The sequence below is a fragment of the Sprattus sprattus genome, assembly GCF_963457725.1.
Source record: "Sprattus sprattus genome assembly, chromosome: 11".
In the NCBI taxonomy this organism is placed as follows: Eukaryota; Metazoa; Chordata; class Actinopteri; order Clupeiformes; family Clupeidae; genus Sprattus; species Sprattus sprattus.
Window position 1 is genome coordinate 29,623,054 of NC_137909.1, and position 12,201 is coordinate 29,635,254.

The 12,201-nt window shown below is 45.2% G+C and overlaps 2 protein-coding genes across 2 annotated transcripts in view; both read left to right on the forward strand.

Annotated features, from left to right (window-relative positions):
* The first annotated feature begins 358 nt into the window (after window positions 1–358).
* On the forward strand, window positions 359–6,377 carry stoml1 (stomatin (EPB72)-like 1). Its single transcript, XM_080847222.1, has 7 exons — window positions 359–603; window positions 712–818; window positions 927–1,076; window positions 1,399–1,602; window positions 2,122–2,398; window positions 3,574–3,783; window positions 4,880–6,377. Exons 1-7 carry the CDS (start codon window positions 432–434, stop codon window positions 5,089–5,091), a joined length of 1,332 nt encoding a protein of 443 aa, XP_080703348.1. The 5' UTR covers window positions 359–431; the 3' UTR covers window positions 5,092–6,377.
* A 1,318-nt stretch (window positions 6,378–7,695) lies between these two features.
* Window positions 7,696–12,201, forward strand: part of LOC308372437 (cholesterol side-chain cleavage enzyme, mitochondrial-like) — a gene marked incomplete at both ends in the record, with an annotated part of 7,656 nt that continues 3,150 nt past the window's right edge. The window contains 5 exons of the mRNA XM_080847590.1: window positions 7,696–8,006; window positions 8,921–9,076; window positions 10,023–10,222; window positions 11,333–11,536; window positions 12,142–12,201. The exon at window positions 12,142–12,201 is cut by the window's right edge and continues 110 nt beyond it. Coding sequence (XP_080703716.1) covers window positions 7,696–8,006; window positions 8,921–9,076; window positions 10,023–10,222; window positions 11,333–11,536; window positions 12,142–12,201 — 931 coding nt within the window. The remainder of the gene's footprint in view (window positions 8,007–8,920; window positions 9,077–10,022; window positions 10,223–11,332; window positions 11,537–12,141) is intronic.

Genomic DNA, 12,201 nt, shown 5'->3' on the forward strand with positions numbered 1-12,201 from the left:
ATAATTAATATATTTTATAGAAAATACAAATATTACTTTTGGTGCATTTGCCTTTACATTTGATACTTTTTGCTATTGAAAAAAAATCTGCACAGCAGCATGCTTATTCATTTTCTGTAAATAACAATAAAAACCTTTATCGTGAGTTTTGAATGTTGTGAATTATTAACATTATAGGTAAAAAAAGGTATAACATAATTCCAATGACACCATGGTGCGACTGCTAAAACATGCATTGCTGCAATAAGTCGCCTATCCGGTAGATGGCAGTCATGCACTACCTCTTTGCGGGTATGTTTGCGGAGTGCCGACTCGTTTCAAAACACGGAAGTGAGACTTCCAGTCAAGGCAACGCACATAACCACGAGTTTTATTTTGGAAATATGTCGGGGACATAAGCATTGGATAACTGACTCTCAAACCCGACAATTATGTTTGGGAATTCATCTCGATATGAGTACAACGCTCTTCCTCAGAAAGACTCGGCTTATGTTACAGGACCTGGTTTGTTCGCATCGTCAAGTAACTTCGAGCGGACCCACTATGGCCAAAAGGGTCACTCTTTTGATTACGTCCCCAGAGTTAATGACAATGACTTCACAGGTAATAATCTGCAATATGTTGGCCTTGTCATATGATAATACCTTGAGCTGTATCGCAAATACGAATACACATCTGACATTAATTACCATGTGATGCGTTGTTCTACAGACAGAAGTCAGGGATGCTTGTCTCGAATATGTCACTTGATTGTCATTTTCCTGGTGTCATTGTTGACCTTCATAACCATTCCTGTGTCGGGATGGTTTATCTTTAAAGTAAGTTAAAATCCTTCATTCTCAACTGCCACTTGTGCTTTGTAACGACATTCAACAAATTCCAAAGTCCGAAGGGGTGGTAACTTTCTCACACAACTCTATGCGTAGGTAGTGACAAACTACGAGAGGATTGTGTTCTTCCGTCTGGGTCGAATCCGGGCTCCAAAAGGTCCCGGTGTGGTTCTGATCCTGCCTCTGATTGATCAGTGGCGACGGGTAGACCTACGAACCAGAGCCTTCAACATACCGCCATGCAAGGTGCGTCCTCTCTTTACTGCCACTCTCGTCCCAGTTTAGTTCCTAGTGTAATCTGATAAATAACTAATTTAGGACATGTAAGGACATGGATGTAGATAGGGTAAAAGTAATATAACTTCTTACTGCCTACATCTTGAGAAAACTACAATTTAGTAACTTAATAATGCACATATTACAAGTACATTGCAGATATTAAATCAGTGGCAAAAGAACAAAAAAAAAAAACACATATAAAAATCTATAAATATAAATCCACTAGCCAACTTGGAGGGACAGATTACTGTGAGTTCAAATGACTTTACACAACTTCTGCCTCTGCCAGGTAACTACTAAAGATGGGGGACTGGTGTCGGTGGGTGCTGACATCCAGTTTCGAATCTGGAGTCCCGTCATGTCCGTCGTGGCGGTGCAGGACCTGAACTCCTCCACCCGGCTCACAGCGCAGAACGCCTTGATGCAGAGCCTCAGCAAGAAGACGGTCCGGGAGGTCCAGGCCGAGAGGGTCAAGCTGGGGGACTACCTCGGGGTGAGTTGGAACCGGCCTGGAGCACGTGACCTCCAGACACAAACAGGCAACTTCCTGTCTCTCGATCGTCGGAGAAAATATACTTATGAAACTTGCAACATTTCTCAATGAAGATAAAAAAAAAGAAATCTGAAGTTTGATAAGGAAGTGTTTGCCTACTAGTGTTCTTGTGTGAATTACGGTGGGACGTCACTTTTTAGAGTCTTCGTTGTAAACTGCGGACTACTCTCAGAGCACTCATCACGGCCATGGGGTACATCCAGAGAAGCCCTCAGTGCTCTCACCATAGCCATTAAGGAGTTTATGGCCAGACAGTGAAGTCCTGTGGAAGAAAAGTTCTATGAATACCACGAAATATCTAAATCAACATTAATACAAACATGAATAGTCTCTTGTGTTAATATCTTCTCTATCGTCTCTTCACTTCACAGATGGACATCAATGAGATGACAAACATGTGTAGTCTCTTGTGTAAATCTTCTCTCTAAATGTAAATGTAAATCATCTCTCACTCCACAGCAGGACATCAATGAGATGACCAAGCCATGGGGCCTGGAGGTTGACCGGGTGGAGCTCACGCTGGAGGCTGTGCTGAGAGGCCCAGATGGGGTCACCCTCCCAGGCCCCCCCCTCTCAGCGCCTCCCCCTGCTGCTGTGCCCGTGCTGGAGGGCATCCCTGGGCTAGAGGGCATCGCCGGGCTGGAGGGCATCGCTGGGCTGGAGGGCATCGCTGGGCCTATGCAGCAGCTAGCCATGCACTTCCTCGGCAACATGAAGACGGCCCAGTCCCCCACAGGTAACCTCCTCTACCTCCACAGGGTAAAGGACAGGTAACCTCCTCTACCTGCACAGGGTGAAGGACAGGTAACCTCCTCTACCTCCACAGGGTAAAGGACAGGTAACCCCCGTTCTACCTGCACAGGGTGAAGGACAGGTAACCCCCTCTACTCTACCTGCACAGGGTACAGGACAGGTAACCCCCTCTACCTGCACAGGGTAAAGGACAGGTAACCTCCTCTACCTGCACAGGGTGAAGGACAGGTAACCCCCTCTCTACCTGTACAGGGTAAAGGACAGGTAACCCCGTCTACCAGCACAGGGTACAGGACAGGTAACACCCCTCTACCTGCACAGGGTAAATGACAGGTAACACCCCTCTACTCTACCTGCACAGGGTATAGGACAGGTAACACCCCTCTACCTGTACAGGGTGAAGGACAGGTAACCCCCTCTACCTGCACAGGGTGAAGGACAGGTAACCCCCCTCTACCTGCACAGGGTGAAGGACAGGTAACACCCTCTACCTGCACAGGGTGAAGGACAGGTAACACCCCTCTACCTGCACAGGGTAAAGGACAGGTAACCCCCCTCTACCTGCACAGGGGGTAAAGGACAGGTATTTAGCGGACGGTTTTATCCAAAGCCGACTTCCAGAAAACCTGGTCACTGCAAAGCAGCAACACTAACCACTGCTCCACCACGCACTCTTGTGGAGGAGAAGCATATAGCAGCTGATCTGTTTCATCGTTCACTGTGCAGGAACTTTAGCCACGGTCCTTCATTCTAATATCTACTGTTGGATCTATTCAGTTGAGTAAGTCTCTCTAGTCCTGTGATGGGTAAACGTCTTCTGAAGGAACAGCCCCCAGAGACTCGTGTAGCGTGGTTATAACATTCAGCTGCCTTTACTGCGGTATTGGAGAGGTTTTTAACCAGATGAATCCCATTGTAAGACTGAATCCCATTGTTGTTTTAAGACTGGCCCCAAAAACCTTTTAATTCAGAAAGGCGTTTGTTGCTTTTTAAATGTATTTTATTCTAGGTTGTTTTTAACTATGTTCTTACTGTGTACTTTGGCCCTCTGAGATTCAGGTGAATGCAGAAGAATTATTATTATTATTATTATTATTATTATTATTATTAAAAGTAGCTGAATGTGCTAATATGCCTAAATCCCTGTGTATTCATCAGGCAGTACAGTCACCGTGGTGAATGAGGTGGCGTCTGAGGTGGCGTCTGAGCACCTTGCTCTTGGGCAGGTGACCAGTGCTGAGGAGCTGCTGTCCGCCATGAAGCCGGTGCTGAGTGAGAGACTGGTCCAGGCGGTGGGGGCCCGCTACCAGTTCCACATCACCGCCCACAGCGGCCACACCAGCACCTACTACCTGGACCTGAGCCAAGGTGAGACCCGAGAGAGAGCAACCCTCACGGAGGTGTGGGATGAAGGGTTTGGAGTTGAAACACACGAGAACCCATGTGCAAGGGATATGAGGTCTCTTAACTTCACCCATATTTCTCTCTGACAGGGGGAAATGTTTCTTAAGTTCACCGATAGTTCTCTCTGACGAGGAAATATCTCTTAACTTCACCCAAAGTTCTCTTTGACGAAGAAATGTCTCTTAACTTCACCCATATTTCTCTCTGACGGGGAAATGTCTCTTAACTTCACCCATAGTTCTCTATGACTGGGAGAAATGTCTCTTAACTTCACTCATAGTTCTCTCTGACGGGGAAATGTCTCTTAACTTCACCCATAGTTCTCTATGACAGGTGAAATGTCTCTTAACTTCACCCATAGTTCTCTATGACAGGGGGAAATGTCTCTTAACTTCACTCATAGTTCTCTCTGACGGGGAAATGTCTCTTTACTTCACCCAAAGTTCTCTATGACAGGGGGAAATGTCTCTTAACTTCACTCATAGTTCTTTCTGACATGTGAAATATCTCTTAACTTCACCCATAGTTCTCTATGACAGGTGAAATGTCTCTTAACTTCACCCATAGTTCTCTATGACAGGTGAAATGTCTCTTAACTTCACCCATAGTTCTCTATGACTGGGAGAAATGTCTCTTAACTTCACCCATAGTTCTCTATGACAGGTGAAATGTCTCTTAACTTCACCCATAGTTCTCTATGACAGGTGAAATGTCTCTTAACTTCACCCATAGTTCTCTATGACTGGGAGAAATGTCTCTTAACTTCACCCATAGTTCTCTATGACTGGGAGAAATGGCTCTTAACTTCACCCATATTTCCCCCCCCCCAAACTTCGTTAATAGGCTATAATACATTTGAGTAGGCCTATTCAAAATATATATAGCCTATAATTTCCCTCTGAAAATGGGAATTGGATTGTTGATATTCTTGACTTTTCTATTCAAATCAACCAAAGCTGTAATAGCCAGATGTGAAAACATACCGTATTACCTGTACGGTCCGTGTAGTGCAGTTGACGTCCTTACTCACTAGATGGCACTGTTCCCCTGTGCTGTGCAGGCAGTGGCGCGTGCGGAGCGGGTTCGTTGGCACAGGCGGCCGATGTCACCCTCACCCTCAGCGAGGCCGACCTGCTGGCCATGTTCCAGGGCAGCCTGAAGCCCATGGCAGCCTACGCCTGCGGGAGGCTGAAGGTCGAGGGCGACTTGAACGTGGCCATGAGGCTGGAAGAGCTCATCAAAGCCGTGAGAAGAGGGACACCAGGCCCCTGATGCATTGGTGTGTGTGTGTGTGTGTGTGTGTGTGTGTGTGTGTGTGTGAGGGCGACTTGAACGTGGCCATGAGGCTGGAAGAGCTCATCAAAGCCGTGAGAGGAGGGACACCAGGCCCCTGATGCATTGGTGTGTGTGTGTGTATGTGTGTGTGTGTGTGTGTGTGTATGTGTGTGTGTGTGTGAGGGCGACTTGAACGTGGCCATGAGACTGGAGGAGCTCGTCAGAGCCGTGAGAGGAGGGACACCAGGCCGCTAGTGTGTGTTTGTGTGTGTGTGTGTGTGTGTGTTTTTGTGTGTGTGTGTGTGTGTGTGTGTGTGTGTGTGTGTGTGTGTGTGTGTGTGTGTGGGTGGGGCGACCTGAACGTGGCCATGAGAGACACACAGCTGAGGAACATCCAGCCTGATATCACACAGGATGAACACATCAATCATGTGTGGGAATTAATCCAATAATAATCATAATAATAATACAGTCCTAGGATTATCAATTTATTTATATTAGCACCTTTCTGGCAAAGTTCCCAAGGTGTCTGTCTGTATATCACATCATTGAGCACCTTTGGAGCAGTGGTGTGTAATTCCATGTGAGCAGCTCACTCTCTCCCAGACGGTTTATGCTCATGCATCTTCCACAGGAATGTGGTTTGTATGTGCTGCCTAAGGACCTTGTGCACCTATTATGGCCAAAAGGTCAAAGGTCAATACACTCCTAAGAGTCTCAGGCGCATCAGTGGCTATCAGTGGTTTATCAAAATCTGAACCAGGTTTTATTGGCCAAATAAGTCTAAAAATATATACATCTAGGACTGTTAGACCATAGCATTGTTGTATTGTTTTGTGTTGTGATGTATATTCTGTGTAATATGTGTAAGCACACTGAGAGCCGCTTTACCAAGACAAATTCCTATCGAATTATTATCAAATATACCAATAAGACTAAAGCTGATAAAATATCTGTTGAACTTTGGCAGCATCAGCTACTTCAGATCAGAGGGTGCAGATATTCTCTGACTTCTCAGCATCTTCAGGCTGTAAATAGTTTCTTTATCAATCGAGCAGGAACATCAGGATGCTGAGGTCCTCCAGAGTAGCTGAGATGTGGAAAGGGCTTCTGCTTCAGTTGTTGAAGGGGAGAGACAGTTCTGAGACTCCAAGTGCCTCTCAGTTAGTTTGAAAGCATTACAGGCAAAACGCATTTTCAATTTCCTTAAAGCGTCTTTCTAGTCTATATTGTGTTTCAGTGTCAGTGTTGTCCTTGACTGATTTGTGTGTTTATTTATTGATTACGACTATTGATAATGTGTCATTCACTCTTGGTGTCTTGCTTTTGTACTGCACTGTTTTACATGTGAGTGTTCTCTGTCTATTTGAATGATTTTAATAAAAGAAATACTGAAAAGAACAGCAATGAGGGAGATATCTCTATTCATAATCGCTAGAGCATTTTAGTTTTTAATATTGAGTCATAAATACAGAGCTGGGGTGTCGAGCCTAGTGTCCTTTGCTTGTTGGAAAGTACTCAGCCTTAGAGATAAACCATCATCAGCCCCCACCCCCCCTCAAAACCTTGAGCTTGTTTTCATAACCCTCGGACCCACACATGGAAAACATTCATCAGCGATGGATGGTGTCCTAAATGTGGCCCGTAAAAAAGTGTTTCTCTTTTAAGAACTTGACCAACTGCAGAAGACGTGACGTGAGTAGCCTTGAGAGTGAATGTGCTGGGTTTATTGTCTGCGGCAGCAGAAGTAGGATGGACGTTTAGTGTAGTAGTGATCGATTCTAAGTGAGCATGCCAGAGTTGAAGAACGGACCCGAAGACGCAGTCATGATATCTGGAGTTTATTTCAGCGTGGAGACCTGCTATTAGGTGGTGCTCAAAGAATGGCCTACCTGATTGTAGACTATGTTGGCATGTATACTTTTCAGTCAAGTAGAATACAGGAGGGGAGGGGAGACCGCCCCCTATAGGTGATGGCAGGAAGGGGAGACAGCGGGGTGGAGGGGTTCACATCTCCACAGAACCCCTTACTTTACACCTTAAATTATCCTTAAAAACTAGGCATAAAGTGAGAGAATGAACAAGGCATTTAGGCATTGAAACTAATTTCCAGTGTTGATATGTCATAAAGCTTCCAGTTATATGCCTGTATATGCATGTTTAAAATCATACCTATGTTTAGTTTTGCCATTGGACCAGTAAGTCAGGCAACATATTTCCATTGAATTCTTCACCACCCCATCCCACCCCAAATTTAAATATTCAAATCCAAATGTTGTCACTCCCTCTAGTTGGAGATGATGCTGGCTGGCTGGGGTGGAGAACAGACCAGCTAAACACTCAGGACTGACAGACAGACAAGAAGAGTTAGACAGCAGGGGAGAGAGAGAGAGAGAGAGCAAGAGGGAGAGAGAGAGAGCAAGAGGGAGAGAGAGAGAGAGAGAGAGAGAGGGAGAGAGAGAGAGAGAGAGAGAGAGGGAGAGAGAGAGAGGGAGAGATAGCAAGAGCAAGAGGGAGAGAGCTTTGGCAAGAGTGTTCCAAAACATTCATGCCAGTTAAGCTTCTTTGATCTTGATCTTGAGAGGTGAGAGGAGCTTGCCAATGGCCCGGTGGAATGTGAGTTTGAGCTGGCAGGCACGGTCGCTGGTGGAGAGTGCCAAGGTGAGGGCATGCTTGCGGGCACAGACGCTAGTGTCGAGTGCCAGCGTGAGGGCATGCCACAGCGGCAGCCTGCCAGCGACCAGGGAGGCGGCGTACCCCCAGCTCACCTCCGTCATCAGGCCCTTCAAGGAGATCCCCGGCACCTGGAGGAATGAGGTGGCCACCCTGTACAACTTCTGGAAACGGGACGGCTTCAAGAACATCCATAACATCATGGTTGACAACTTTAATACTTTCGGGCCCATATACAGGTATGTACACTGCTGGTTGTTTCTTTTTGGAAAAAAAAAAAAACACAAACAAACAAACAAAAAAACATGTTTGCTGGCAGCTGTTTGTGTCGGTTCAAGTAAATAAGGCCATTTCCATCAATCTCATATTAAATTTTGTGCCGGTTGTGTTTGACATAATTTACAGTAAAAGTAAAATAAAAAAATGAGTAAAATGTGAGAGGGTGAAAATAAATGACACCATTTTGCTTTAAATTAACACACATACCACAGGCTACACATTTTTATCTCAATTTTTAAAAAGATGTATGTATGTGTGTATATGTTACGAGGTAATGAGAGGTCTTAATTTATCTGTTAAAATCATCTCACCACACCAAATCATGACTGTATAATGCTTGTCAGCCATGCACCGTGCTATGTTTGTATTTGGTCTCACTTGGACAAACGTCATATGCACCCGATGTTCTGAAACATCCATCCTCAAAACAGCGTTAACATTATTTATTTGTTATATAGTTAAAAGCCGAACAATGGCAATTTCGATTTACGATGGCTAGATCTATATTACTATACCACTGAGTCATACTCTTTATTTGGTAATTAAGTCACAAGTGTTGCCAAGATACATCATGCATTTAACCCACAGTGCCGCAGAAGTTGGTTCAAAGGGTGGGAGACGGTAAAAATACGTGGATTAATTGAAGATAGAGCCATTTGTATGGACCTGACGTTCAAGACTTAGAACTGAACATTCAGTTCTGAAAAAACCTTAAATTCATTCAATCCTTCATTTATTGACTCCAGCCTCAACCATAAATGTTTTAAAAGCTTGTCTGTGTTTTGTCTTATTTTTGCTTACTTCTCAAGACATCTAGCATCTTTTAGGGATACAACAATATCAACAATGATGATTCTTCTTCCCATTTATTCAGGGAGAAAATTGGTTACTATGACAGTGTGAACATCATCAATCCAGAGGATGCAGCCATTTTGTTCAAAGCTGAAGGCCATTACCCAGAGAGGTTTCGGGTTGAGCCCTGGATCGCCTACAGAGACTACAGGCATCGGGAACGAGGAGTTCTATTGAAGTATGTGGCTTACTAACGTTCTCTACAGTCAAACCAGGTCCATGCCGGTGTGCTGTATTTTTGTTTTGAGTCTTTTATAATAGCAATCTTGTGACATGGAATACATACATAATATTAGGTTGCCTGTATTTCCAAAGTTTTGAAAAACATGTGTGGTTATACTATCAATACCCTCTGTCATAACACTGACATATCCACCTTTAAATCATGTCATGTTATGTCATGTCAGCTGTCATTGTACATCATGAAGTTAATGGCCAGACAGTGTCATTTGGTCATTTGCATGATTGCTTAGAGGTCGCTTAAGTACTAAAAAGCTGTTGCATAAAAATGTGTGAGAGCTGTTATGACAAAAAACAATAAAAAGAATGCTTCTGACTGTAAAAAGGTGTCAGGAAAACCACTGGTAGGGAAAAAGGGGGTTAAATGAGGTGTTTTTCATTATAAGCCTTAATAATCCCCCATTCTGCTCCTTATATTGGTGTTCATTGAATAAATATTACAAATAATTTGTCTACAGTTTTGACACCTGAAGATGGTTTGCCAGGTCTCTAGAATTAAGAAATAGACATGGAAGTCTCAAATGGAATGAAACCATTATTCTTTTGCAGAACATTCACAGAAGCAATGTTTGGCAAAATAACAAACTTTTTAGCCTATAAACATAGCATAACTACCAACATGTCACATAATGTGTTGAATATCCGTGCAATCGCAAACTTTGACAGGCAAAAAATATGCTCATCACTTCATCCACATGGTACCCAAATCTAGGGTCACATGACAAAAATGTTTATGGTTGCCCGGATACAGGCGGTAGGTCAACAACATACCCACCGGCTCGACTCACCAACTCTCCCTGAGTATAAAATGTCTGTCATGAAATGTTCTAGGCGTGTTTACGGTTTCGTTAGCCTTCTGATTGGAGCACCATGTTTGTGTCCAGGGATGGAGAAGACTGGCGATCCAACAGGGTGGTGCTGAACAAGGAAGTGATCGCTCCAAGGGTCCAGGGCAACTTTGTGCCTCTTCTGGAGGAGGTTGGCCAGGACTTTGTGGCCCGCGTCTATAAGAAGATTGAGAGGAGTGGCCAGAACAAGTGGACTGTAGACCTGCACCAAGAACTCTTCAAATACGCACTTGAATGTAAGCTCTGGCATTGGATGTCTCCATCAGTTCATGTCTATTGTAGAGTGACAGGTCTCTTAAGTGACTGTACTGAATTCTAGTCATTTTCATTTTTACAATATGTAAATAAATACCAGCATTTGCGGTTTCACTTCTGGGGACAAGATATCCACTAAATAATGTTAGCATAATGAAATATGAATAATAATAATATACTAATAAGCTAATATGTATAAATATTAGTGGTGGACAAAGTACCTAAATCTTGTCCTTTAGTTTAGTTGTGTGTTGGTACCAGCCGTGGGCTCGGTGTGAATGAGTGTCTGGTTCTGTAATGGGAGTTCAGTGTGAATGAGTGTCTGGTTCTGTAATGGGAGTTCAGTGTGAATGAGTGTCTGGTTCTGTAATGGGAGTTCAGTGTGAATGAGTGTCTGGTTCTGTAATGGGAGTTCAGTGTGAATGAGTGTCTGGTTCTGTAATGGGAGTTCAGTGTGAATGAGTGTCTGGTTCTGTGTTGGTACCAGCTGTGGGCTCAGTGTGAATGAGTGTCTGGTTCTGTAATGGGAGTTCAGTGTGAATGAGTGTCTGGTTCTGTAATGGGAGTTCAGTGTGAATGAGTGTGTGGTTCTGTGTTGGTACCAGCTGTGGGCTCAGTGTGAATGAGTGTCTGGTTCTGTAATGGGAGTTCAGTGTGAATAAGTGTCTGGTTCTGTGTTGGTACCAGCGGTGGGCTCAGTGTGAATGAGTGTGTGGTTCTGTAATGGGAGTTCAGTGTGAATGAGTGTGTGGTTCTGTGTTGGTACCAGCTTCGGACTCGGTGTGATTGAGTGTGTGGTTCTGTGTTGGTACCAGCGGTGGGCTCAGTGTGAATGAGTGTGTGGTTCTGTGTTGGTACCAGCCGTGGGTCCATTGTGATTGAGTGTGTGGTTCTGTGTTGGTACCAGCCGTGGGTCCATTGTGATTGAGTGTGTGGTTCTGTGTTGGTACCAGCCGTGGGTCCATTGTGATTGAGTGTGTGGTTCTGTGTTGGTACCAGCCGTGGGTCCATTGTGATTGAGTGTGTGGTTCTGTGTTGGTACCAGCGGTGGGCTCGGTGTGATTGAGTGTGTGGTTCTGTGTTGGTACCAGCGGTGGGCTCGGTGCTGTACGGTGAGCGGTTCGGGCTGCTGCAGGACCACATCGACCCGGACGCCCAGCGCTTCATCGACTCCATCACGGTGATGTTCAAGACCACCACGCCCATGCTGTACATCCCCCCCGCCCTGCTGCGACGCCTGGGCTCCCGGGTGTGGAGGGACCACATGGAGGCCTGGGACGTCATCTTCAACCAGGGTAAGCCTAACCCTAACCCTAACCCTGGGACGTCATCTATAACCAGGGTAAGACTGGCACGGTGGGGTTGGGACGTTAGGGTAAGACTGGCACGGTGGGGTTGGGACGTTAGGGTAAGACTGGCACGGTGGGGTTGGGACGTCATTTTCAGGCAGGGTACGGCCCACTCACGGGGGTAGCCCAGACACGTTAAGAGTGCTGGTCTATCGTGGTGGCCGTCAGGGACGGAGCAGGGCCTCAACCAAACCCTTACCCCCTAATGCCTGAAGAAATGTGTTTGATGAGTAGACGTACATGAGTCTTACAATCCTTCTAAACATGCCTTGCCTCCTAGAGTCTTAGAACACTTTTAAACACGCCCGCCTCCCAAGAAGAGTCTCAAAACCCTTGTCCTGCCTCCCAACCTTGAGTCCAGTGCGAGTCCCCATGTGCTTCTTACCAGGCTACAGGCTTGTAGAAAACATGGCTATGGTTTAGAGATAAGTTCACTTTATTTGTCTCATATTTTGTACGAAATGTGCTATATAAATAAAGTCTGACTTACTTACTTACTTTAGTAAGAATCTAGCCGTACTGACGCAGTGTGTGTTTGGGTCTCTCTCCAGCGGACCGCTGCATCCAGAACATCTACAGGCAGCTGAGGTCGGGGAAGGAGGACACTCTGG

Bases quoted from the DNA above. Each gene is read 5' to 3' on its own strand.
- stoml1 (XM_080847222.1), top strand. From the start codon at position 432: ATGTTTGGGAATTCATCTCGATATGAGTACAACGCTCTTCCTCAGAAA. The intron at 1,077-1,398 runs GTGCGTCCTCTC...TGCCTCTGCCAG, and splicing joins TCAACATACCGCCATGCAAG to GTAACTACTAAAGATGGGGG. The intron at 1,603-2,121 runs GTGAGTTGGAAC...CTCACTCCACAG, and splicing joins AGCTGGGGGACTACCTCGGG to CAGGACATCAATGAGATGAC.